The 27,178-nt window shown below is 51.5% G+C and overlaps 1 protein-coding gene across 2 annotated transcripts; it reads left to right on the forward strand.

Annotated features, from left to right (window-relative positions):
* Positions 1-760: 760 nt before the first annotated feature.
* LOC136005223 (cytochrome P450 26B1) lies at positions 761-21,275 on the forward strand. 2 transcript variants are annotated; one of them, XM_065662537.1, is made up of 7 exons: positions 761-930; positions 1,973-2,083; positions 4,216-4,440; positions 17,507-17,782; positions 18,844-18,999; positions 19,679-19,960; positions 20,853-21,275. In XM_065662537.1, the coding sequence occupies exons 2-7, from the start codon at positions 2,039-2,041 to the stop codon at positions 21,243-21,245; spliced, it is 1,377 nt and encodes a 458-aa protein (XP_065518609.1). In that variant the 5' UTR covers positions 761-930; positions 1,973-2,038; the 3' UTR covers positions 21,246-21,275. The 2 variants fall into 2 exon arrangements, with proteins under 2 accessions (XP_065518609.1, XP_065518601.1); XM_065662529.1 differs by having other exon boundaries at positions 761-2,083.
* The last annotated feature ends 5,903 nt before the right edge of the window (positions 21,276-27,178 follow it).

Here is a 27,178-nt window from a genome sequence, read left to right on the forward strand (position 1 = left end):
GGGAAATAATGAAGAGTTTAATATTGGAGGGAGCATCACAAAGGGGGGAATATGAAGAGTTAAATATTGGGGGATTGTCGCGGTGGGGGGAATCAGTAAGGATTGAATATTGGGGGTCCACAGCAAGAGTGGGAATCACCAAGGGGGGGGGGGGGGAATGATGAGAGGGTCACTTCTCATCATTAAGGGTTAAATATGGGGAGGTTTTGGGGAGGGTGATTTGGGTATGGGATTGATTTGGGGAAGGGGGAGGTTGATTTGGGAAGGGGTTTGATTTAGGAATGGGAGGTTGATTTGGAGAAGTGGGGTTGATTTGGGAAGGGAGGCTTGATTTGGGGAAGGGGGATTGATTTGGAGAGCGAGTGGGTTAGTTTGGGAAGGGGGGATATTGGAGGAGGGGGGGGGGGGCTGATTTGGGAAAGGGGGGTGAGCGCCGGCGCTGAGCCGCGCTTGTCTCTCCGCAGGCCGAAGGTACGGACGGCGGCGGTGGAGGAGGAGGAGGAGGAGGAGGATGAAGCCTCGGAGCGCGGCGTGACCGGGCTGCGGGCGGCGAGCCAGGGCTTCTCCTCGGCTCGGTTCAGCTCTGCTCAGCTCGGTTCGGCTCCGCTGAGCCCGGCTCGGCTCGACCCGCCTCCCCCGGAGCCCTCGGCGTGCGGTGGGTGTGCGGGGGGGAGCAGCCGAGCTGGCGGCCAGCCCAGCCCCGGCTTCCCCGCCTCTATATAAACACCCGGGGACTTTCTCCGCCGCTCCTCAGTGCGAGGGGCCATGCCCGCCGCCCGCCTCCCGCACGGCCGGGGAAAGTCTGGGGCTGACACCGCGGCGTGCGGAGCCCAGCGCTCCCGTGTGTGCAGACAGGGACCCCCACCGGCCTGTCTCGCTCCCTGTGTGTAGATACATGTGTACAGCTACTTAGTTCTTGCAGCTCTCCAGGTCGTGGCTGAATTATTTTATCATTTTTTAAGCTATTTTTCCAAACCTCGCTTATTTTCTTTGATTTTTTTTTTTTTTTTTTTTTTTTTTTTTGCCTTATTTCCCCCCCCCCCCCTTCTGGTGTGTGTGGCTTTGCCTTGGAAGCGAGCAGGAGCCAGAGCATCTGCGCTTGGACTTTTTGGGGGTCTTTTTTCCCCCTTTTTCTTTTTTCTTCAGGGTTTTTAATTTTTATTTGCTGCCCTCACCCCTTATTCGGGGTCTTTTTTTCTCCTCTCTTCCCCCTTCCCTTTCTTTTTCTTTTTCTCTTTTTTTTTTTTTTTTACTTTTTATTTTCCCTTTTCCCCCTTTTCTTCTTTCCTCTTTATTTCCCCCTTTTCTTACTTCCCTTTTTTCCTTCCCCTTTTTTCCTTTTTGTTTTCCCCTTTTCCCCTTTCCTTTTTCCTCTTTTCTTTTTCCTTTCCCCTCTCTCTTCTTCCCTTTTTTTCCCTTTCTTTTCCTTTTCTCTCTTTTTCCTTCCCCCCCCCCTTTTTTTCCCCTTTCTTCCTCTATTTTCTTTTTTCTTTCCCCCTTTGCTTCCCCTTTCCCCCTTTTCCTTTACCCTCCCCCCTCCCCGTTCCTTATTGCGGGGTGTGCTTTTGCGCCTGTGTCACTCCATCAAGTTTATCCCAACCAAGAACAAACTTTTCAGAGAGGGACCGAGGAGAAACTACTTTTTGCCACCACCCCCTCTATTTTTCCCCCCTTTTCTCCCCCCTTTCCCCTGCTGTTTCCTGCCTTGCCAGCAGCGAGGGGGGCAGCGGGGCCCCCCCGGCCCGGGACCCCCCAGGCAGCCCTCACCGTGCGCTCCGCGATCTCCCTCTTCCCGTGCGTGCGGGTGTGTGGGTGCGAGTGCGGTGCCTGTCAAGGGGCTGTTTCTCTCCCCACCCTCCTCCTCCTCCTTCTTCCAAATATGCTTTTTGCAAGTTTTGATCTCGTCTCGGCACTGGCTACCCTCGCGGCGTGCCTGGTGTCGCTGACTTTGCTGCTGGCCGTGTCCCAACAGCTGTGGCAGCTCCGCTGGGCTGCCACCCGCGACAAAACCTGCAAGCTACCAATCCCTAAAGGCTCCATGGGATTCCCTTTAATCGGAGAAACCTTCCACTGGCTCCTGCAGGTAAGGAGGATTCCCTTCCCTGCCTTCCCTTTCTCCCCTTTCCCCTTGGAAGGTGGGCTGGGACCGGCTTTAGTTTTTATTTTATAAGGCTTTTTTCCTTCTTCTCCTCTCGATTGCATCATGCGGCGAGCCGGGGAGGTAGCAGGGGTTGGGGGGGGTCATTGCGAGGGGACACCCCGGAGGAGCCTGTCCCGGAGCGGCCGCCGCGCTCCGCTCCCCGCTGGGGCTGGGGGGGAAGCCGGGGAGCAGCGAGGGAAGCCGAGGGGTCTCCCTCGTGCTGCCCAAAACCTCCTTTCCCCCTCCCTTCCCAGTTTAAATCCCTGCAAAAAGTAATGAGTTACAATAACGCCGGGGGTAGGAGGGACCCCCGGGGGTCCCCGGGTCCCGTCTCCATCCCTGGGGCTGCTCCCTTCGGGTTCGCACCCGCCCGGCTCGGGTCCGGTGCTGGGGGAAGCCCGCGGAGGTAATCGGTAGATTAACCCGGGATTAACCTTGCTAAATGCTGAACAGCGGCGGGCGGAGCGGGATCCCCCTCGGACCGCGCTGCGAGAGGGCGATTGCCAAGGAAAAAAAAAAAAGAGGAAAAATTAGAAATGACAAGAAAAGAGGCGGCGAGAGGTGCCCCGGGTTAGGGAGGGCGAGAGGGCCGGGCTGGCGGCACCCCGGGGGCTCGCAGCATCCCGGGAGGGAACCCCCGAGGGTTTCCCACCTCCTCCTCCCAGGGCAGGATAAAAATAAAGAGTAAAGCAAACAGGAGCCTGGCGAGGATGCTCCCGCCGGCAAAGGTCGCGTTTTCATTGACGGCACCGCCGAAGGGGACGGGCGGAACCCGAGGCCGCGAAGGGCAGCTCGGCCCCGGCTGCGAGGGCTGCGGTGTCCCGGTGTCCCTGGGTCCCGGTCCCCCGTCAACGGGGATGCCCCGAGGTGGGAGCCCGGAGCGTCGGCCCCTCTCCCCACCGCCCCTTTCCCTACCCGTGGCGCTGAAGGGGTTAACAGCCCGCTCTCAATAGGGCTTTATTTTTCAAGAAATTTATCAGATTTTTACAGGGGGACCAGAAAAGGGTTCTCGCTTTTCCACACGCTCCGTCCAAACAGAATCCAGCGCTAAAAATACAAAATTTTTTTGTATAAATTGGACTCCATTCGAAACTTCTCCCACATAAAGGTCCTCTTTGTGCTGCCCTGGAAATGGTGTACAAATAACTCTTTATTAATGCCACAAAAAGGACTTTAATTATATTTACGCAGATCAAGAAACAGGGTCACCTGAACATCTAAAATTCACAACCGCGCTTTTGTTTCAAAATAAACACACGCGTTCCCCGCCCGGCACCGGGGCTCCAGCGCTCGCAGCTATTCTCCCAGCTCGGGGTAGAAGGGGAGGGATTTGGGGGGACACCCCCCCCCCTCTTTCTTAACCCTGCGGCTCCATCCACCTCCTCGCCGATAAAAACCTCCCGGAGCATGTGGGAAAGTTATTAAAGGCTCTTTAAATCTGGAGATTTACTTAGGCAAATTGCAGCCTTTCGAGTAAATTCAGGCTGGGAGAATTGGAATAAAAATAAGGGGGGGGGGGAGGAACGAAAAAGGGGGGAGGGGGTTAAGGGAAAATAAAAGGGAAAAGGGGAAAAAAAGGAGAGAAGAAGGTTAAAAAGAGGGGGAAAAGGGGGGGGGGGGGGAGGTTTAAAAGTGCCAAGGGAGGTAAAGGTAGAAGTAAAAGGGAGGAGGAGGAAGGTGACGGAGGGCACCGACCCCCTGCGGGAGGCGCGGGCAGCGTCGGGCGCCCCGTCGGAAGGAGCCGGGCGGACCGCGGGTGGGATGTCCGGGTTACCCCGTCCCCCCCCCCCCCCCCCATTTCCTTACCCGGGATACCCCCAAACTTCCATCTGAGGTCCCCCCCATTACCTCCCTAAGCTTCACCCATAGGGATCCCCGTAACCCCTCCATCACCTCTCCCAGCTTGACCCGCGGGGATCCCCGCAACTCCCCCATTATCCCCCATAGCTTCTCCGTGGGGATCCCCATAGCACCCCCATCACCCCTCCAAGCGCTACCCGTGGGGATCCCCACACGCGTTCGCCGTGCGGTAACAGCCCGTCCACGCGTGTTTCTTCCCCCTCCCATCCCCGCAGGGCTCCTGCTTCCAGTCTTCCCGTCGGGAGAAGTACGGGAACGTTTTCAAGACGCACTTGCTGGGGCGGCCGCTGGTGCGGGTGACGGGAGCGGAAAACGTGCGGAAGATCTTGATGGGGGAGCACCACCTGGTGAGCACCGAGTGGCCGCGCAGCACCCGCATGCTGCTGGGGCCCAACACCGTGGCCAACTCCATCGGCGACATCCACCGCCACAAGAGGAAGGTGAGGGGCGCCCACGAGTGATCGCGAACGAGGGATGGGGATGGGGGGGACACACACAGGACACGGAGCCGCGCCTGAAGTGGGGGACCCCTTTCCCTTTATCCTCCCCATCCCATCCTTGCCTTTTGCCATCGCAGATCCCCCCTCCACGTGCGTGAGAGGTCCCGCGTGGGTCCGTTCTTCCCCCCCCCCCCCTTCCGTTTCCGCGCTCGATGCCTTTGAGGAATTTAAAAGGGCGATGATAAAATGGGGGGGGTCACACATGGGGGTGCACCGGAGGGTGGAGCTGAGGATGGAGGTGCTGCCCTTGTCCTCCCTCCCCCATTAACTCCTCCACTATCCCCCCTGCAGCCGGTTATACACGTTTTGGGGGCTGAGAAGTGAGCGCGGTCCCGCAGGGCTCTTAAAAGGGCGATGAAACCGGAGGGCGGAGGGTGGGGGGGGGGCGGGTAATGGAATGAAGGGAGAGGTAACAAAGTTCTATCCCCCCATTCCCAGGTTCTGCCGATGGGGGTGCTGCAGGGAGACCCTGAGAGGTCTGTGTTTGTTGGGGGGGGGTGTGGGGTGTGTCATGGTGATGAGCATTGTATTGGATTTTAGGGATATTGAGGCGCTGATGGGCGGGACTGAGCTGGTTGTGGGGATCTGAGATCCTCCTGGGCCTTTGCCTTGTCACTCGGTGGTCCTGGGGTCAGACTCTCCTTACGGCCCCCAAAGAAACCCCCAGGGGGTTGTCGAGGCCAAGCAGATGTAGGGGTCCGTCCGCATGTCCCCCATCAGCAACAGTGGTGGCAGAGGTGTCCAGGCTGGCGTGGCAGAAGGGACAATGGCTTTCGCACCCCATCCTCCATGGGACAGGCTCTTCCCAAGCTGTGTGGGGTCAGGCAGTGGATTTGGGGTGAAGGCAGTGTTTCCCCCCATCGCTGTGGGGTGGAGGTGGCATAGCTGGCACAGAGCATGGCACCCAGCACCAAGGGGTGTTCCCTGTCTTCTCAGTTACACCGCCATTCGCTTGGGCTACTTCTTGTTTTATCCTTAAGAAATGAGGCAATTTTCCCAACTTTGTTGTCAAAGAGAAAGGCCAACAGTTCACGGGGCTCCCCCCATCATGGAGTGCAATCTGTGGCAGGAGTGGGGTAGGGAAATGGGGAGCAATCTGCTTTCTTGCAGTGGGAGGAAGGCAGCAGCTTTGACTCCTCTTTACTCTCTATTAAGTGAGGGTTAAGCAGCAGCAAGCAGTGATTTGAAGGTGCCTCAAAGCTCCTTTGCTGCTCCTTTTATCTTCTGCACAGCCAGATAATATTTTGCTACTGCAGAGCAGGCAGCTGAAGGCCTTCGGTTGCCATCGCCTTAATAAAACCACGGAATTCCGACCTCAGGAATAGGCAGCGGGGGAGGCGAGGAGAGCGTGGGTGATGGGAACGGGGTCATGGAAAAGGGAGGCCTGACCTCTGTGGTATCCTGATGGACTTGTAATTTGTACCACAGCTCAGATGGGGAGTGCCAGCACTAGCAAAGAAGCAACACCAGCAGTGTAGGAAGGGAAGAGCTTCTTTTCCTTGATATTTATAGTTCTCACTTTAGTGTTTTTTCCAAGTGGAAATATATGTCCCACCGTAACCTGTGAATCCCAATGCTTTTGCATTTTTCTAACTCCAAAGGCTGGTCTGGATTTCCATTCTCCTCCTCCAAACCTTTTTACCTTCCCAATTTTTGGCATCGTACATCATCCTAAGCTGGCAAGCATTCTAATTCCTGCCTAAGGGATGGCTAAAAGCCTCCTGAGAACAGGTAGTCAGACAAAACACCATGCCAGGATGAGCCTTGCTCCTGTTCACACACCTTCCCACTGCCTCGAGCCAGTTTACCTGTGAGCAAGCCCTTTCCCTGCATAAGCTGTGCAGGATGCAAAAGTAGCTCATTATCTTTTAAGCTTTCTCTCTCATTGGTGTGAGGTTGGGTGCAGCTGATTCCTTTCCCTTTGAAAGCAGGAGGTTATTCCAATTCCTTCACCTGATCTCCTCTTAATTCCTGTTTTCATGGAGCGGAGCATCTTGTGCATCACACACCCTTGAGTGCTCCCTGGGCCCGGGAGACCTTGTTTAAATAGCAGTTAAGGAACTTGGGGAAGATCTTTCTGTGAATGCTTTTTTTGTACCTTTTAAGTAAAAATATAGCTTTTTACTGAAAAGGTTCTTAATATACAGATTTTTTTGAGACTATTTTGTTCTTACCCTATTTTCCTCTTCAAAGTACACTAAGATGGCACTTAGGGACATGCCTTAGTGAGGGACTTGGCAGTGTTACAGTTGGACTCGATGATCTTAAAGATCTTTTCCAACCTGAATGGTTCTATGCTTCTATGCCTGTGCAAACCACCCCTTGCCCTGCACTGAGTTGCGCATGCAGAGATAAGGAGAACCTGCTTCTAATGGGAAGAAAATAGATCATTTTGTTCTTGCTGAGATTACAATGACCAGATCAAAGCTTTTTCCAGGCCAGGTCCCTTCTACCAGCTGGTGTCTTTGGAGTTCATTAGACCTGAGCTTTTCTTGTGTTAAATGATGTTGACTTTTAAGTCTGTCCACCCTGCTGGAATGGTCCAAGGAGGAAGCACAAGGTTTAAGATTGAAGCTTGCTCCTTCTAGGCAGTTTTTCCTCTTGGATACCCGGTCTGCACTTCCTCTTGACCTGCTGGGGAGCTGAGCAAGAACGTGTTGGCAGAAGGCAACATTTTTCACAGAATTCACCAACTTTCGTAGTAAGGATGCAATAGAAATAGTAAAAGAACTGGAGCAGTCTGCAAGTTCCACGTAAAAGAGCAGTAGTATTTCCTGGGAAACCTTTTAGGTCGTTGATAATTCAGTTTAAAGCATTGTGGGGCTTGCTGGAGCGCCTCTCAAATTCTGTTTTCTACTTCATCTCTGAGCTTACACCTTTGCTTGCTTGAGAAAGTGGTTTCTCCTTCTCTGTCCTTGCCAGAAATTGTACATAAGGTATAATGTCTCATGAAGCTGCTTGTGGCATAGGATGGCAGCCAACACAAGGAAAGGTGGAGCGTGAAACCTCATGGGCTCATCCTCTGCCACGACTCCAACCATTGGGGTCATCTATAGCTCTTATTCCACAACAGGTCCTTGGTCATCAACTCCTGATCTTTCCAAAGGCCAGTGGAGTTGCGTTTGCAACAGCACAGGCAGATAATTTTACATCATTCCTAGGCAATGAAGCCATGGTTCCCTCTTGATGGGACAGATTGCCACTGAGATATGAAGATAAGCTCTGTCAAAGAGCTTTTTAACCAGCGTGTTCTTGCACAATGTTTCTGGTAGCTTGCCATTGAAATCAGCTGTTTTACTGGCCATGTGTTGTGAAGCTTTCCAAAGAGTGTTAGCTCTTCAGTGTAACTTCAAGACCAGCAAATTGTAGCTATCACCACTGGGTCTGCTATAGCACACTGCCCATGATAGTGATGGGATCAGAGACAGCTTGGACAACTCAGTCTCTGGAGTGCTTGGGTTTGCTTTTCTTCAGGATCTTGTAAGGATTCAATATCCTCTTCTCCATCCCTGGGATGCCAGAAGCTTTAAGCTTGTAGGTTGAAGGACTCTGGGATGCTCAGGAGGAGCAAAGCCATATTAACAAGCTATGGTAGCTCTCTGTTTTCCTATCCCCTATTTATTAAAGCTCCCCTGCAGGAAGCTGTCGAAGGTAATATAAATTGGAGAAAACTTCCCCCTTTTGAGAAATGAACTCTCCAATTATTAAACAGTGTCTAAAGTCAATTTAGTGCAGGGATGTGACCGCTTGTGGGGCAGGATGGAGGGTGAGAGCAGGCTGGGAGCAGGGCTTGCCTGCGTCAGGATATCGCTTTATTGCAGATGTCATCAGCGTCGGCTCTGTCCTTGGCCTGTGATGAAGCTGGTCGATAAGAACAGTTTACAAGTAGTAAACAAAAGGAACCCAAAACTCCTCAACGGCCCTCCTGAGATAAATATCTACTGAGAGGCTGTTACGGCTCTTGGGTCGTGGAGTTTATGTCGATGTCAGGGAAGGATCTGGGCCACCCGTACTGCAGCTTGTTCCTCACAGTGGCATTTTGGTCTCAGAATCACCTTGCAGGCTACTGGCAGGAGCAGCCACGTTGCTCTCACATCTGGCTGAGCACGGGCAGGTCTTTGCTCTTTTTGGTGGCAGATTCTTATCTCTCGTCATCATAGGTAGAATGTACATCATTCCCTTGGGGTCAGATATGGCATGTCTTAGAGAAAGGGAGTGCCTGCTCTCCTTTGGTATCCCATTGGAAGCGGTGACTGAGGATGGTGCCTGGCTCCTTGCTTCACGCTCTGATGCTTTCCCCATCCCACTTTGGATTTGGTGCCACCTCCGCCATACCCTGTCCCAGCCTGGCTGTTCACTCAACCCTTTTTACACCTCGTCTTAGATCTGTCCTTATAGACAACTCCAGTTCCCATTTCGACCCATGAAATCCCGGTGAAATCAGTGCATTTGCTTCAGATTTATCACATGTGTCTTCTGGAAGTGTCAGTATGACCTGTAATGAAGGGAAAGGAATTCTGCTCTTAGGCATGGTGATAGCATGTGCTCTGCTTTTATGGGATGTGAGGCCAGCGGGAAGCTGAACTATAGCAAGCAGAGAGGGAGGCAGCCCTGTGAGGGACCCCAGCATCTTAGTGGAGAAGGAAATGGGAATTGGAAAAGGCCGGGATGCACAGCCCTTAGGTTTGAGGTTGAGACTGAGCAGCGCCTGGGGCCAGGAAGGAGTTTCCCTGTGCAGGATACGCGCTACGGTGCACGGGGAAGGTGGGACTCAGACTTTCCTCGGAAGCATCCAGCCTTGGCAGGAGAGCGCTGGACTTGCTGGGCTCGTGCTCTGTTCCAGCATAGTAATCCCAAAATAGGCACAGCTGGCTTAAAAAAGGAAAAGAAAGAATAAAATAAAAGCAGTCCGTGGGCTGGGTAGACATCCTAGACCCGGAGACTCGAGGAGGAAGCAGACAGTGGTGCAGAGAAACGGCCTGTTTTGTCTCACTGTCCAAAACTACATCATTCATTAACACACCACAATTAATGTTCTGCCTCGGAGGCATACAAGTGTTGAGCTTATTAGCACCAAGTAGAAAGGTCTGAGGCTTTAATATAGTTTGCAAGAGGATTAAGAACACAAAAGGGGCCATAAATTTACAGCCAAATATAAACCAGCTGCTGTGGGCTGGACTGGGGGGGGGGAAGGGAGGGAAGGACAGGGATGGGGGAGAGGGGCGGGAGGAGGAAAGAGGGATGGGAGGAGGCGGGAATGTACCTTTCATGCTACAAAAAACCCCAAATCACGTTGTTAAGAGGGTTTTTAGTGGCTTTTTCTTTTCTTTTCTGCTTTTTTTTTTTTGCATTTAAACACAACCCAACCACCCTCCTCTGTGTGACTTGTAAATCCCACTGTGGAAAAGAAACCATTCCCTTCCATCCACTCCCCAAATCATATCAGTTGCCTCAAGCGGGCTGGGTTCCAGCTGCCATCAGAGCTGGCCTGGCTCCAGGCACTTCCCAGTGTGTCCGTGTCAGGCTGCTGCCCCTGTGAGCTTTAATCCATGGGCAAAAGCCACTGGAGCAGGAGAAAAAGCTTTCATTGATGGAGAAGGGTTCCTGCTCGCGGTCTTGGGGAGGAATTTGTCAGCTAGGTTGGCTCATTGACTTTAGACCAAGGAGCGCTGTCATCTACAGTGGTGTAAATCCAGGGTAATTCCAATGGATTAAAAGAAAAAGCCATGCAAAGCACAGGCTGGGAGACAAACCTTATGCGCTTTTCATAGCACCTTCCACCCCAAAACGCCCTGCAAGATCAGACCCTGCTTTGGGAAGCTGGGTTGTGTGGGAGCATGGTTACAGCCCAGGAAGTGTATGATAGATAACCTGCGAGCGGAACCTCTGTAACACAGGCTTTTCTACCTTCCTGTGTAAGCTGGGATGGAAGTTGTTGGGTGTCCCATAAGGCATAGAGCTGATGTAAAGGACTGTTCCTGGAGGGGGGACTCTTCATCAGGACTGGGGTGACACGACAAAGGGTGATGGGTTCAAGATTAAACAGGAGAGATTTAGGTTAGATGTAAGGAAGAAGTTCATTACTGTGAGGGTGCTGAGGCGCTGGCACAGGGTGCCCAGAGAAGCTGTGGCTGCCCCATCCCTGGCAGTGCTCAAGGCCAGGTTGGACACAGGGGCTTGGAGCAAGCTGCTCCAGTGGAAGGGGTCCCTGCCCGGGGCAGGGGTTGGAGGAACTGGATGAGCTTTAAGGTCCCTTCCAACCCAAACCATTCCATGGTTCTATAAACCCCTCCTTGGGCTGCAATGCTCTGTACTGGGTAGAACTCCAGACTGCAGCCCACAGCTCTGCATGGGTCCAGGCTCTGCTTCTGAGTAGGAATGGGGGAAGCCAGGAGGTAATCCCAGAGATGTGGAGGAGCCTTTTGGACTCAGGATCCATCCTATGCTGTCTTTGTGTAGCTTTGGTTTTCCACTGCATCATACTCCATCCTTCCAAGCAGCTCAAGTAACCTGCTAAGTTGTGGTTTGCAATATCCCTCTCATCCCTTTGGGGACCGAGTGCTTTGTTTTGGATTAACGATGCTCTCCATTCCTTCTCAGCTGGCACTTCTACCACTAAATATATCTCCCTGTCAGCCAGCTTGCTCCTCAGCTTCCTCTCCTTAAATTCCGTGGAGTGGCCTTGGGTCATCTCAGCCCTTGTCATCTCCTCCCTGGGCTTAGCTTAAAGCTCAGAAGACGCCTCATTGATAGTCTGCAGGAGCTCATGTGTTGAAAAGCAGGGACACCTCTGCACACTCAGATGTGTGTTCATCCCCGTGATGCATGGAGCTCTCTCAGCACCTTACTCAGGATTTCAGCAGCAGAGCTGCTGGAGCAAATGCTTTTCAAGCATCTTTCCACATTGTTTTCCAAGACACCGCACATGCTCAGCTATGCGTATTTATTTCACTTGAGGGATCGAGTGGGCTGCACTATGATGTGGTTGTTTCCCTCTCATCCTCTCTGAGTGTGGCCACCTTTGTGTCCTCCTCTCGCAGTCTGTGGGACACTTGGAAGAGCCTGAGACTAAGTGTTCTCATGGAAGAGCACTTCTGGTTTCTTTGCCATGTCTGGCTTTGTCTCTAGTAGTGTCCATGCTCTGGGTTACTTAAACAGATGGGATCCCTTCCTTTTGGTCTGCTCTTTGTGCTTCAGGAAGATGAGGCGGGGCACAGCAAAAAGGGAACTTTTCTGCTAATGTTTCTCCTCCATTGGTTCCACAGTGGTGGACAGGGCACTATCCCTGCTGCCGGGGCAAGCTGCTTCTCTCCTTTTTAGCTCTGTGTAAGCTCTTCTCTTCACACCACAGATAAAGGATTTAGTATGCTGTCCAAACCAAATGGGATAGCCCATCCCGGCTGTACCTGGCCCTGTGATGCTGATGAACGACAGCTCTGACCATGTGGCTGTGTGCCTGGTAGGTTTGTGGGATGCTCCTTCTCCATGGCTCTGGCCAAAGATGCCAGCCACAGGCAGCAGGCGTGTGTCCTGTTGGACCTCTTCTTAGCCAGCCGATCCCACCTTTCTAATCCCTTCTGGCTGGGCACGGCTCCTATTTCTTTGCCGCACTATTCACTGATGTGATACCTTCTTTATCCCTGTGTTTGATTCCCTCCTTGAAGAGTGGTGACAACATGTAAGGCCAATTTTACTCTCCTCAGATGTACTGCTTCCTTGTGAATAAATGGAAACAGAGCACTTGGAGCAGTGCTTCAAAGGGGGTATAGGCACAGAGATGCTGAAGGACTGTGTTTAGGTATTTGGACAGACTTGGAGCAAGCTGCTCTAGTGAAAGGTGTCCCTGCCCCTGGCAGAGGGTCGGAACTGGATGAGCTTTAAGGTCCCTTCCAACACAAACCAGTCTGGGATTCTATGATCCCTGTAAAATGGTCTAAGAATCCCAAATTGCTGAAATGGAACTGCTTGCCTTTTGCTGCTGTTGACACTGGCTTTTGAGACACAAGGCAGTTTTGCACATGGGGATGCTGAGACAGATACAGGGTGTTCTTGTTCCTTGCTCTGCACCTCCAACCTGTGCATCATTATTCTAACTTGACAGCCCGTTTGTTAAAGGGTTTCAGATGAAAAGTGAGGTCTCGCATGCCATGTGGAGGGTTTGTAGGAGAGATGCTTGGATATGGAAATTTCCATGCTGTAGGGGAATGTGGTGCTTGGGCTCGTTTTTGTTCTGAATACAAGTGGAAATATTAAATTTTGGAGTTTATCACAACCGTAGATGTAAAGTAACCCCAAAACTTAGGCATATGGGCAACGCTGAAGTGTTCTTGATCGTCATAATGTGGCCTGAGGATGCTGAAATGATCTTCGCATTTTTTTCCAGCACATTTTTTGGCGAATCGTTCCCATTTCAGTGTTACTGCCTTTTGCAAAGGCACTCCATTCCTTTCTTCAGCTGGGCTGACTTTGGAGACTCCAGCTACTGGATCCAGATTCCCTTTGGAGACAAGTTGCAGTGTTCATGGGGCTCTTGCACTTCTCCTTGAGAGAGATTGCTGCCTTCGTCTCCACACTCCTCACCTGCAGGCAGTGCTATGCTTTGCTGGGCAAACCCAGCGTTGTTCATTTTGTGTGGCTGGGAGCTGGAACTCTTTCCCCTCTCAATGGGCCTGGATTCCTCCTGTGATGGAGCATGGCAGGAGACCATGGAGTGGTCCATGTGCTCTGTTTTCCCATTACAGCATGGGGGAAAAAGGCATCAGCTCTTTGCTGTGTGCCTGTGAAAAGCAAAGCCCTTTATAAAGAGACAGTGGGATGTCAGGGCAGCAGTGGGGTTTTGTGGAGGTCCTCTCCTCTTTGCGGTGCCTTGTATAATGTTTACAACCGTTTTTGCTGTGTTTTCCCTTTGCTCACACTCCAGTACCAAGACAGCCTCTTGCCCATGAGCCTTCTCATCCCATTCCAAAAACATCACAGTTTACAAGCCCGCTGGAGCGTGGCAGTGGGCTCCATGTCTGGCAGCCCTGTGTCTGATGCCAGAGAGAGGCAGACATCCATTCTAACGTGATGACAGGACAGGGCTGGGACAAACACTGCCTGATCTTTTGAAATGGAGGAAGGAACAGTACGTCTCCAGGTACTATTTCTGCTTTGGATGCTGCTTTGGATGGCCAAACCGCTGGTGGGTGCCAAACTGGTTGGTGAAAACATCTCTAAACTCATCATGCCTTTGTTTGGTCAGGCCAGCAGCTCCGGCTGACATGGGCTGGATGAGATGCAGGTGTCTGATCCCAAAGCGTAAGTTTTCCTTCTGGAAGGGAGGAAGGAAAAGATCCATTCCTTCTTTGCTATGCTGATGTGATGGCTGGGAGCAGGAGACCTGCAGATCATGGATGGCAAAAGGCAGGGGCTGAAGGTGGTGCTTTTAGAGGCTTGGCCAGACCCAAGGAGGGATAACATAGTGAGAAGCATTGTTCCTGCTAGCTTCTCACCACTCCAGCCACTAACTAAAGCCTTTGCTATGCATGAAAACACTGTGTTGGAGCTCAGGGCTCTTCACCTGAATTTTCTCTCCTCTTTGGTGTAGTTTAAGGACTGGGCTGCAGTATTCTCCAGCCAGTACTGGTGGCAGTTTGCTGTCACATAGAGCTGGATCTCTCCAGGAGATCCTGGAGCTGAGACACTGGGAAGGAATTTTCTGCCTTAGGAAAACCATAAACCTTTAAATATCCTGTTTCCACCGTGCGGTGGACTCGGAGGTTTCCAGACAGGCTCCCTGGGTGGTGGTGTCTCCCTGGGTGCGGGGTGGATGTGTGTGTGCGGGTGTAAATGAATGTCCTCGGGCAGAGCAAACCCCAAGACTTGGCTCTTATGGGACATATCAAAATGTGAAAAAGATGGGGACTCTTTCCAGCATCCCCAAAATTCCTGGCCACTGCACTGGCCCTGTCACCGAGGCCACCTGGCCGGACCCCCACTGCGGCTGGGCTATGGCAGCTCGGTGTTAGCAAAGCCGAGCGTTTCCTCATGGTTGATTTTGTCTCTTGGAAGCTCTGGAGCAACTTTTTATGCACCGATGCTCGTTGGCTTTGCCGTGTCTTGCTCCGTTGAGCGGCCGAGACGTTCGTCTCGGCTTCACTAGAGGGCGCAGGAATTTTAGGCTAGAGCCGCGCGGAGGTTCGTCGGGGAAAGTTGGCTGCGTTTTCCTCCTTTTTAATCAACTGGAAAGATGCAGGGTTGAACTGGAGGTGACTGGAAGGGGATCCAGACTTGTGTCTGGCTGGGGAAGGATCTGCTGACATCTGGGATTAGGCGGCGTGGAGCGCAGCGGCGGCGAGCGGACGGGACGGTGCAGGGTGGCCGGGACGTGCGATGTCGGATGGCCCCACGGCCAGGAGCTGCAGGCTCCAGCAGACGTGGGGGGCATCTGGCTGGGGCTGGAGGAGCCTGAGAGGAAAAAGGACAGCTCAAAAAAGAGCAAACCTCCCCCAAATCCCCCCCAGCCTCCCAGTGCTAAACGCTCACCCTTTTTCAGGCTGGGCAGGTGCTGTGTTGACATCCATAGGGCCTCAGTCTTCTCTTCCTGAGGGTCCTCTCCTGCGCACATCGGTGCACATCATTCCTTGGGACAGGGATTCTTCTCTTCAGACTCTGGCTTGGTCTGCAGGGTGCAGGTCTGGCCCTGGCTGGTTCTCTGCATCACTGCTGCAGTTTTGCACAGTGGGACCAGAGGCATTTCTTGGGCTGCTGTAGTTTCTGCAGGATGCAGGGGATTCCTGAGCACTTGGCCTGTGGGAGACACTTGGGCAGAGTTGGGGAGGACAGGTTTTCCGACAGAGGCCATCTCCACTGAGGCAGAGTCTCTAGGGAGGGCTGCAGCCACAGTGTCCTTTAGGCAGAAGCTGTCCCCTCATTGGCTCTGCTTTTGACTGGGAAACTGAGTCACGGGAAGTGTTTGTGGGAGGCGAGGTGGTTCAGTGGGGGTTTCTTTACTTATCCCAACTGGATGGGAAACATTGGTGTCCCTTCACCAGCCCCACTCAGGAGGTCCTGTCCCATACTTCATGGCTTCCAGCCCTCCTCCAGCTACCACTGCATCAACGCCTGATGTCCTGCTCGTATCCCCCAGGAGCGATCCTTTTCCCAGCTCCCTTCGTACCTTCCCCAGGCAGCTGAGGAACTCAGCTTTAGCACCTCCGGCTTCTCTTTGCCAAGCGGCTGCTTTTTCACCCCCTTCACACAGGCAGCTCTGCCCGAGCATCGCTGCCCTTTCCAGGCTTAAAAATAGCTTGTGAAGTGCAGGGAGGCGGCAGGAAGCAGCAGCCGCACCGTCTCGCGCCCTGGCCGTGATCTCGCCGCCCCGCTGTTCATTCATTCACTCATTCATTCATTCCTCCCTTCCCTTCATTCATGCCTCCGCTCTGCACTGCCATCCGGGGACTGCTGTCTGTCTGCAGGCAGATCTGTCTGTCGATCCGACTGCATTTTCTTTCCCGTGCCGTTTGCACGCTGGTATTTCCATCGGGAGCCTCTGAGCTTGGCCCCACCGTGTATTGTGTGATGAGCTTCACTCAGGGCTCAGCCCGGTGCATTATGAAGCGGCTCTTGTCGAGCCTCCTGCCCGGGGGCTACGAGGGGACAGAGGTGTTATTTCACCAAACAAACTCCCAGTGAACGATGTGCATTAGCAATGAGGGGTCGCAGCCAGGAAAATATTACCTTTCCCTTTGAGTGCTGACTGCGGAGGAAATTCTCACATTTACAGCTCCAGAGAGCCCGGCGCTCATGGAAAGAGGGGGTGGCTTTGATTTCTCTCCCCTTTTGATAACTTTGCAGCCCCCCCACCATGCATTAAGCCCCCTTTGGGAACTGGCCACCGGTGGAGGCTACACCAGCTTGCAGCTCCCTCCTTGGGAGCCTGTTTTGATTTGATTTGCCCGGAGGCCTGGCATGTGGTGGTGCGTGCGTGCGTGCTGCATGCGGCTCCTCGTGTGTCTGTGTGTCTGTATGTGTGTGTGTAGGTTAATAAAATATAAACAAACAGCACTTTTTCCTCCGGTGCACTCTGGGAGGGATGCGGCCGGGGATGCCGAATGAAAGCGTGTGCTGTGGGCTGCGCCAGGGAGGGCTGAAGGGACATTCCTAGCATTGCTGAGCTCCTCATGCAACGTGGGCCCTGGCCCAAAATTGGAGTAAGGAGCCGTTAGCATCGGGGACCTGGGGAGGTCCACTCCTGCTCAGTGTTTACTGGCAGAGCTTAAATTAATACTATCTGCTGACATCAGGGTTTTTCCCCTGGTTTCCCAAGCAAATGAGCCCTGTGCGAGCGCAGCCTCTGCGTACGTGTGCGCTTCTCTTCCTCACTCGAACCCTTGTCTGGGCTCAGCTAGGTTGCACAGAGATCCTAAACGCCTCAAAATACTTTACTTCATTTTTACACGTATTAACAAAAAGCAGTTGATAGGTGGGAGAAGCCGCCAACACTTCCCTTTGAGAGAAAAGCTTGTGTGTGTTTGCCTGAGTGCACAACCACATTAGCCAGCAGAGAATCCCCATGGAAAAGATGTATTAGTAGCATCCAAGACATGGGGTGAATGTGACTGGGAGCCTTGAGACATGGAGCTGTGGGAAAGCAGGTTCCATCCATCCCTCTGTGTGCAGGGTGAAGCGTTTCTCCTATCTCTGCTTAGCACTGTGTTATTGCCCATCATTTGTGGTAGACACACTGTCCCTGGAGACATCCAAGGCCAGGGTGGACGTGGTTCTGAGCAACCTGATTCTATGATCTGTGATGGCTGTAGTGAGGATCAGCTGATATTTCTCCATCAACCTTTTTGGCATCTATTTTCGGAATTGGTGATTCTGGATGATGAATTCTGGATGATGACATCTGCTCCGCATACGGGATCTGTGGCATCCGTTTTGGTGGGCAGAGGCTGGTTACAACAGAAGGCAAAGAGCAGGGTGTTGGGACTGCATAGAAACCTCTGCTTGCTCTCTTTTGTAGGTTTTCTCCAAAATCTTCAGCCATGAGGCACTGGAAAGCTATCTCCCCAAGATCCAGCTGGTGATCAAAGACACTCTTCGGGCCTGGAGCAGCAACCCTGAGTCCATCAATGTCTACCACGAGGCTCAGAAGCTCACCTTCCGCATGGCCATCCGTGTCCTGCTGGGATTCCGCATCCCCGATGAGGAGCTCAACCGCCTCTTCGAGGTCTATCAGCAGTTCGTGGAGAATGTCTTCTCCTTGCCTGTGGATTTGCCCTTCAGCGGCTACAGGAGGGTAAGAGATTTGGGTCAAGTGCTCCCCTTGCCGATAGCACCCACCTGAGATTAATGGGGTGGTTGGTATAGAATCTATATATATATATGTATCTATATATAGGGTAGTTGCTATAGAATCTCCAACTCTATAGGCTCCTGGTGGGATGTCTTCTCACCCTCTGACCTCTAGAAGCAAGTCCATTTTGGGCTATAAAGTTCAATTTGGATAGAGGGGAGAGAAAGGCTTTCAGAGTGCTAGGGACAGTTCAATGTAAAGGAGAAGGCAGTCAGGACTTGCCCAGGTTTAATGAGCAATTTCTCCTCACTTGTAGCTGGCAGTTTTGCTGCACTTATTTGTTTGTGGGACCTCTTACTTCCCTCCTGTCCCCAGGGCAAAATAGGTCAGTGGACCTTTAGATTCCAAGAACTATTCCAGTTTTTTGATGAACAATGCAAAATGAAAATGTAACAAAAGACACTGAAAAAAAATGTATTTTTTCTTTTCATGGATAATTTTGGCAAGAGAAATCTGTGGTTTAAAATCTATTTCTTTTGATTATCACTGCAAATTTTGTCCCTGTTATTTGACCGCTGGAATGAGCCCATTTGCCACCCCAAAGCATCTGCAGCAGCAGGTTAACCCCGTGCAGCTGCACTCAGATAGGAATTGCTTTACTGAGTCCAGGTGATAAAATTGCTTGGGAAGCCCATTACGTTCCTGGGAAGAGGATCCTTTTGGATGAATTAACTTTCCTTTGAGAGACAATTTTCCCAGGGACTGCCATACATCCCAGGGTGAGCCGGAGGCCTGTGAACTGGTGCAGTACTGGGGCTCCCACATCAGACCTATCATTTGCACATAGGTGCTGATTACTCCTGCCTGTAATTTCGCCTACTTTGAGTTTACTCCTCCTGCCCAGGGGAACAACTTCAGCATCTTTATACTTCTCTTTGAGCATCTGCAATTGCAGTTGTATTACTTGGATATGTTGTCCGGAGCACGTCTCAAGCTTCTGGGGATGCTGGGCTGGGGATGGTGGTGCTAACCACTGTGTGGTCTGATGGCTTCCTGCTCCACAGGGCATCCGGGCACGTGAGACACTGCAGAAGGGGCTGGAGAAAGCCATCCAGGAGAAGCTGCAGAGCACGCAGGGCAAGGACTATGCTGATGCCCTGGACATCCTGATAGAGAGTGGCAAAGAGCACGGCAAGGAGCTAACCATGCAGGAGCTGAAGGTAAAGAGCTTCCTCATGGTCACCTTTTGCTTGTTGTACTCAGGGCTGGGGCTCCCTGAAGACCAAAGCATGAGCTTCTGTAAGGAGGACTTTTTGGGGCTAGCTTGAGGTGATCAGTAAGAGCTGGGGGACCACAATGTTGTTGGAGCCGCAGATGGATCCTGGGCTGGTGGATTATGGTGCCAACACGCCAGTTGCTTTCCTATGGGGCATTTTTATTTGCAGACCACACTTAGCCCTTTCAAAAAGGCATTTCCAGGGAATACCAAAAGACCATGCAAGTTTTCTGGAGCTTTCAGGCTTTACCAGCTTCATCCCTTGACCCATCCAGTTTTACGGTGTCCTCTTTGCAGGGCATTTGAGCCCTTGGCAAGTTGTAATCTGCAGCAGGGTCATGGCATAACTTGTCCTTCATGTGCCAACCCCAGGGTTTTTTCTCCTGCCTGTCTGGTCCTCAGCATCCTTCAAAGCTCTGCAGAAAGCCGTCCATGGTGGGTGTCCAAGACCTGTGCCTGGATATGGAGAAACCTTGCAGTTAGACTTGACCGGGCTGGAGAGCTGTTGGGAAAAGAACTGCCCCATGGCAGCCTGCGTGCCTGTTCCTTGATGTGCCATAGCTGTTGGTCTGTCTATCTACCTATCCCCTGTGTCTTATCCTGGCTTTGCTCTTATCTTTCAGGATGGTACCCTGGAGCTCATCTTTGCCGCCTATGCCACCACTGCCAGCGCCAGCACCTCTCTGATCATGCAGCTCCTCAAACACCCCCGGGTCCTGGAGAAGCTGCGTGAGGAGTTGCGCAGCAAAGGCATCCTCCACAACGGCTGCATCTGCGAGGGCTCCCTGCGGCTCGACAACATCAACAGCCTCCAATACCTGGACTGTGTCATCAAAGAGGTGCTTCGGCTCTTCACCCCCATCTCTGGGGGGTACCGGACGGTGCTGCAAACCTTCGAGCTGGATGTGAGTATTGCCATGTCTCCAGGGTGCGGCTACACCGCGAGCTCCCCAAAACAGCCTTGTTGTTGCATGTTATTGCAAATCTTGCTTGAGCCTGGCTTAGATGAGACCTCAGGGAGGATGAATTTGGTCCTGCTGGTGATGGGAGGTGGAATTGGTGTGGATTCAGAGTAGAGTGATGGGATCTGGCCCATGGCAGGGAAGGGATGCGCTTGAACTGTCAAAGAGGAGACAGGCGTGATGCTTCAAAGAGCAACTCGTGACAGGGTTTGACGCCAAAATCTGAGCTGGGGTGTGGCAAGGGAAAGGTTTACTGCAAAGGGCATCTCCAGGCTGCTGGATGACAGGCAGATTACTCACCACGATGGCTGGAATTTCCTACTAGCAAAACAAAATCTTGAGACCTGGCTTGTTGCTGTAAATCCTACTAATGTAATGATTTGAGTCGGAAACCTTTTAAAATGCTCAGGGGATGATAAATCCACCCCATTTCTCATCGCCCAGGCCCTGACATGTGCGTTGGGCGTTGGGCTGACAGCAGGCAGGGTGTGAGCAAAGCCATGGGATGCTCTGGGGAGCTGCTTCCCTCTCTGCTCGGTGGCAGTCAAGCACCACGGGGCTCCTGTAGGTAACTCCTGCCAGTGACCACAAAGCAAATAAATAACAATGGATCACCTGGAGGGTCCCTGGGATAGAGACAGGAATAAACTCAGGATTCTCATTTCCCAGCTCTTTGCTCTACACTTTCTGGTTTTCTTTTAAGTGCTTGAGTAATAAACCTAAAGAAAAAGGGAAAAAGCAAAGCAAAATGGTTTTATCTTGTCATCCTGCTCCCTCTCTCTTTACAGTAGAGTTGACTCTGGTTTTCTCTCCACCCCTTCCCTCTTCTCTGCAGGGTTTCCAAATCCCCAAAGGCTGGAGCGTGATGTACAGCATCCGGGACACCCATGACACTGCCCCCGTCTTCAAGGACGTGGATGTCTTCGACCCTGACCGCTTTGGTCAGGGTCGAAGTGAAGACAAGGACGGCAGGTTCCACTACCTCCCCTTCGGAGGAGGCGTACGGACCTGTCTGGGCAAGCACCTGGCCAAGCTCTTTCTCAAGGCATTGGCCATTGAGTTGGCCAGCACCAGCCGCTTTGAGCTTGCCACCAGGACTTTCCCCAAAATCACCCTGGTGCCCGTGGTCCACCCGGTTGATGGACTCAAGGTCAAATTTTTCGGACTGGATTCCAACCAGAATGAGATCCTGACGGGGACAGATGCCATGCTGGGGGCAACGGTGTAAAGCCCACGCTGGTGGCACGAGGGACGGGCAGCCGGGGGATGGAGGGTTGGGATGGGGACAAGGGGACGAACAGGAGGGGAGGAGAGAGGGATGAGGAGCTTCTCCATGATGCTCACTTCGCAGAGCCTCCAGGTCGGGACTGCTTTCTCCACCGGTGAAGCTGCCAAAACCGTTTTGCTCTTCCCACGTGGAGCAGAGAAGATGTCGCCGTGCACCTCCTTTTGTTGGAAAGGAGTAAAGAGTCGCAAAACCCGAGGCGAGCTGGGTTGTCTGACCATACACAGTATCTAAATATTATAAATATATATATATAAATATCTATAAAACACTTCTGCTGCCAGGAGGAGCACTGCAAAGGCCCGGCTGCGGGAAAGGCTTTGGAAATCAGCCCACGATCAGAGGTCTGGCGTGCCTGGGTGGCTCTCGGGTGGCCTCTGATCTTTTTGTTTTAACAGTGTTAAATTAGCTGGTGATAACAGTGTTTTGGGTTTTTTTTATTCGTGGCTTTGTTGGGTTTTCCCATTTGTTTGGCTGTGTTTTTTGTTTCGGGGCATTGGAGGCTTCCCTAGGCGAGGGGGAGACAAGTGATGCTCATTCCCATCCCCTCTCCAGGGCAAGCGGGGAAGGTGGAGCTGCCGTTTTGCCTCTGCTATGGGACCTAAAAACCCTGTGGTGTCTTGTCTGGGCCTGAATGGCCGGGGAGCCATCCCCCTGAGGCCTTGGACAAGTGCATATCTGCATTTGGGGCGCTGGGTAAGGGAACGGGTGTCCTTTATGTTCTCGTTGAGTTTCCTGCTGCTGCTACACGGCCTGTGTGCACCCATTCCCCCACCGCAGCCCCTCACCAGCCCCTTTCCCGTGCAAAGGCATCTGGTTTGGGGTATTTTGTGGTGCCTTTGCTCTCTTTCAAGGTGCAGGCACCAAACTGCATGGCCCTGCCGACCCACCGTGGCTCTGCAAGCACCACGGCACTGAGCAAAGCCACCCCACTCGGAGCTGCTCATTTCAGTGTGTCCTCTTCCGCAGGAGGCATTTGCATTAAAGGTGATCTCTATAAATAAGCCAACATCTGCATTGTTTGTCTTGTGTTTGGGTTTTATTTGGCGATGGGAAGAGCTCAGCAGGAAGGAGAGTGAACAGTGGGCTTCTTGCAAGCTGTTGGCCCCATTCCACCACTAATCCAGGAGATGGACCCTGCCCAAAGCTTCTCCAGCACAAGCAAGCGGTCACCAAGGTATCTTGCATTTGGTTTGCTGGGTGGGTTTCTTTAATTTTCTTTACTTTATGCATGCAAGAGGCTTCTGGGTTGAGTGTGAGATGGGTGGCTTGTGTTGAAAACAGACATGGCCTTGCAGGTGGGTGCAGAACAAAAGCTACCCAAGCACCCCAGCAGGCGTTTGGTCCAGACCAGAGCCAAGCACCAGGTTGGGAGATCCTCTCTGACCTGAAGCATCCCTGCCCATCCTGCCCCACTCCTCTCCCATATGCTGCCATCCATGGTGGAAAGACCAACGCAAGGACCATGGTTGAGACCTCTCCTAACTGTGATAGGAAAAGATCTTGTGCTCGGGTAGGCAGCTTGGCTTTCAGCTTTAAAGGTGTCCAGATAAGTCAGAGGGGTTGAAATAAGAAAGGGCGAAGGGGCAGATGTGGCTTACCAGGTTGCTTTGCAGGTTGTGCTTTTGATGAGTGGGTGCCTCTTTGGAAGGTCAAAGGAAGTGTGAAGTGAGCGATGGTGATGGCTGCCTTTGCCAGCCCATCGTCTGGTGGGGGCAAGGAGGAGGGAGGCAGTGTTTTAGCCAGGGGAAGCACTTGAGGTTGGATTGCCGTTAGCCAAGCTGCCACAGACCCTCCAGGAGCATCCCAGTGGATGGTCTCCACTCACACCAGGGTGCACAGCTTGATTTTCGGGTTGATTTAACCTGAAATTAAACTCCCAGACTTCTAGGAGATGCCATTCAGACCCAGAGCTTGCCTTCTGGTTGATAAACAACGTGCCAAACCCTATAGCAGGGTCTCAGGAGCCTCTTTCTCTGTGCACGGTGTCCCTGAAGCAGAGGCTTAGTTGCTTTGCCAGTCTGGAAATTCGGAGTGAAACACCACTAGCTCAGGCACTGTTGAGATTTCAGGTGTTTTCCTTGTCCCTGATGGAGAGAAAACTTTCCCAATGATAAAAGGAGCTTAATCACAATCAAAATCCCAAAGGGCAAAGAAGCAAAGGAGAGCATAAACCTGGATACTGTGGGAAGGGGGCAGACATTTGGGAAGGGAAAGCGGCAAATGAGGTTGCCCATGGTCTTTGTGGATGACAGGCACTTGTAGGACACGGGGACAGGGGCAGAAGGTGGATGGTCTGCAGGGTAAAAACCCATCAGTGACCCCACCACCGGCTGCTCTCTGGGAGCCCTTATTTCCATCTGAGACCTGTCAGAGGGGTGATAAAACTGTGCTCAGGGGAAAGGAGGCTGAAAAAGGGGAAAAGCAGGAGAAGGGAATGGATGACAGGGATAAAAGGTCTGGTTAAAGCTCATGGGTGGCTTTGTGCTGCCCTGTGGTGAGCAAAATCTCTTTGGCAGAGTTCTCCCTAATAGCTCGGTCCCATGTGTGCCTGTGGGAAGGGTTTCACTGGGATGATTTTAACTTCCAATGTGAAAAACAAAGTGAAAACCAAACACGCTTTCGAGTGAGTGGTTGATTGGAGAGCGGTAATGTCAGATGCATACATCCATTATATATATATGCTTACATCATGTGTATATATAATGTTTGTGTGTGCATTTAATCTAGGCATAAGTAAGTCATGCTTTTGGGGTTTTTTTTCCATTCCTAACTAATATAACTTGACTAAAAAAGTTGCTGCAGTGGGTTTGCAGAATAAAGCACTTTGAATCTCAGAATTGTTTGATTTTTTTTTCTTAGCACAGTCCAATTTGCTATAATATTATTTTATACACAAAATTTTGGGTTTTTTTTTGGTCTGTCTTTATAAACTATTCTAAGTACTATTTTTGTTATAATTCAAAATAGATATTTAGTATAAAATTTTGCTGTTAAATATTTGTTCTTTAGTAAAATATGATTTTTTTTTTCCTCTTTATTGTAAACAGTGTCTGGAAAAAATATTAATATGTTTTATCAGTCGTTTTTTAATATTAAAAAAAGAGAAAAAAGCACTTGTGGGGTTTTTCGTTATGAGATTGGTGCCGTGTGAACATGTGTTTCAGTCATGTGGTTTTTAATATGTATATAATATTCTGTGTCGCATATTAAAATGGATGTTGTGTATTTTGTGATCTTAAAAAAAATAAATAAAATAATCCATGTGGCTATTTTATAGACTTCCATAATAAAATGAGTTGAATCTCCAACCTTTTTTGGTTCATATCCATCTGCATCTCCTCTCAAAGGGCTTGTGGCCTCTTGGTTTGGGGTCTCAAGGTGACATCCTGGGCACCCCATGAGGTTTCTACACCCACATGTGGACCTATTGGCCACCATGGCCAGGGTGAGGCCTTACTGGCTGGCACAGATTGAAATATAGGATATTCCACCTAGATGCAAGAAGAAGCTTTTTTTTATAGGGAGGATAGCCAAAGATTGAACCAAGTTGCCCAGAGATGATGTGGAGTCTCCATCCCTGGAGATACTTGACTCTGACTGGATGTGGTCCTGAGCAAGCAGACCAAGGTGCCCTTCTCTTGAGGTTCATCCCACTTTGAGGATCTGGTGAGCTCTTAAATACCCAGTTTCTGCCCAAACCTTTTACCTTTCACCAGCAAGAGGCAGAGGTTGGAGAAAACAAGCAGGAAGAAAGGGAAAGGTGCTTATCTCCCATTGCATGTGTGCCCTGCAGGCTCTTTCAGAGCTTACACCGTACAGATGCAGCACAGGAGACCACCACGGTTTGAACAACAGACACTCAACTACTGATTGCATTGAAAGGCTGGACAGTGGGCAGGATGCAGGTGGTGGAGCAGCCAAGGCAGGACACACTTCCCAAGGGTAGCCCAGATGGGAATGACCCTATGGGCAACACCAGTGCTGCAGGTCTGGTGGGAGCAGAGAGGTGTCCCCAGCCCTCCCATCATCTCCCATTTGTGCCATTGAGACATTGCCTGCTCCGGTCATGAGCTCCTCAGCAAACCTGGGTCCTAGAGTTCTCTGTGAGCTTTGAGTTTTTCAAACCCAGAAGGTTTTAGGAACTTCTGGCAGTGGATGGTGGGAGGAAGCGCTCTGCATGAGGTGTGACAGGACAAGCTGCTGGTGGGAGTTCCAGCTGCACCCATCGCAGGGTGGAGATGGGGTGGGCTGGGAGTGCTTGGAGTAATTAGGTAATTACTGAAGCAATCAGCTTCAGTCTCCTTGCTCTTTGCCTCATAGAGCTCTGATAGCCCCCTGGCTGTGGTGGGAGTGTGGAGAACAGGATGTTGCTGGTCTGTGAACTTCTTCCTATGATCACATTCAAAGGCAAGTGAAGGCTGAAGGAATTAATATAGCTCTTTGCAGTTGGTTGGAAAATATGACCATGCAACCCAAGCCTGTGTCCCTTTGGTGTAACCAGAGGCTGTGAGGCTCCTTTCCCTCCCTTTAGTGCTTTGTGGTCACTCTCTTTTCTTAGTTGCTGCTCTGGATGTATCCTGCCAACAGCGGTCCTGCCGTGTCTGTCCTGGCTGTCGCCAAGAAACTACTGTGTAGTTGCACTCATCCATGGTCCTGTCCCCTTCCCGGCCTCTCCTTGAGCTGATGTGTCACCTCCTCGCCCTTCCTTTCCCTTCCAACCCGAGATGCCTTTATAATACCCCTCTGTCACCTATTTAATAGCTGGGGAGGTCATTTCCTTTTGGCCTTTTCTCTTTGGGATTCCTTTTTTTTTTTTTCCTCCCCTCCCTTTACTTCCATTAATTTATTTATTTTCAGTTTATGGCTCTTCAGCAGGAGCCGCACCACCGCTGGCGGGAGGCGATGCGGCTCCAGCAGAAGCAGGGAGCTGTATTCGGGGTGGTCTCGCGGGAGCCGCTGGACGGCAGCGCGGGTCAGTCGGACTCCGTGTACTTTCCATTCGGCTCCGGCACCGAGTCTCACGTTACTCGCTTTGTTTTAACTTCAGCTGAACTCTTGGAAAGTTTCTTTTTAAAGGTTGCATGTGAGAGCATAGAAAAGGTGTGCGTGCGTGCGTGTGCGTATGTGGGCTTTGCTTTTCCCTTTTTCTTCTTCTTTTTCCCCCGTCTGAGCGCAGCCTGGTAACTCTTACAGAATGAAATGGGTTTATGTCCCCTTGGTCTGGCTGAAGTATGGCTTTAAACTGCAAAGCTCCAGGTTCAGGCTGTTCTAAGGGGATGGTGAGGCAGTGGTGAACTAGAAGGAAGGGTGCAAAATGTTGAATTGTCACTAAAGTAATCATAGGATCCCAGAGTGGTTTAGGTTGGAAGGGACCTTAAAGCTCATCCAGTTCCAACCCCTGCCCCGGGCAGGGACCCCTTCCACTGGAGCAGCTTGCTCCAAGCCCCTGTGTCCAACCTGGCCTTGAGCACTGCCAGGGATGGGGCATTCACAACATCCCTGGGCAACCCATTCCAGTGCCTCACCACCCTCATAGTAAAGAACTTCTTCCTTATACCCAGCCTAAATCTCCCCTGTTTAAGGTAGAACCCATTACCCCCTTGTCTTATTGCTACAGTTCCTAATGAAGAGGAACATTTACAGGAATTGTTGAAAAAGGAAAGAGATGGGAGAAAGTGATGGAGTTCCAGTTGGTAAGGATGGCTTCTTGGCATCATTTCCCCTCAGATAATTTTAGGAACCCAGCTCTGGTCTTAGCTGGCATTTAAACACCATAAGTGTCATCTGCTGGTTCATGAATAGAATAGGGTATTTTAGTTGAAGGGGAACTACAGTGATCATCATCCCTGCTGGGGGATGCTGCTACAGCAGAG

Source organism: Lathamus discolor, chromosome 1 (assembly GCF_037157495.1).
Source record: "Lathamus discolor isolate bLatDis1 chromosome 1, bLatDis1.hap1, whole genome shotgun sequence".
NCBI lineage: Eukaryota > Metazoa > Chordata > Aves > Psittaciformes > Psittacidae > Lathamus > Lathamus discolor.

Coding starts and splice junctions, on each gene's coding strand:
- LOC136005223 (XM_065662529.1), top strand. CDS start 1,880: ATGCTTTTTGCAAGTTTTGATCTCGTCTCGGCACTGGCTACCCTCGCG. Junction 2,084..4,215: donor CCTTCCACTGGCTCCTGCAG/GTAAGGAGGATT, acceptor CCATCCCCGCAG/GGCTCCTGCTTCCAGTCTTC. Junction 4,441..17,506: donor TCCACCGCCACAAGAGGAAG/GTGAGGGGCGCC, acceptor TCTCTTTTGTAG/GTTTTCTCCAAAATCTTCAG.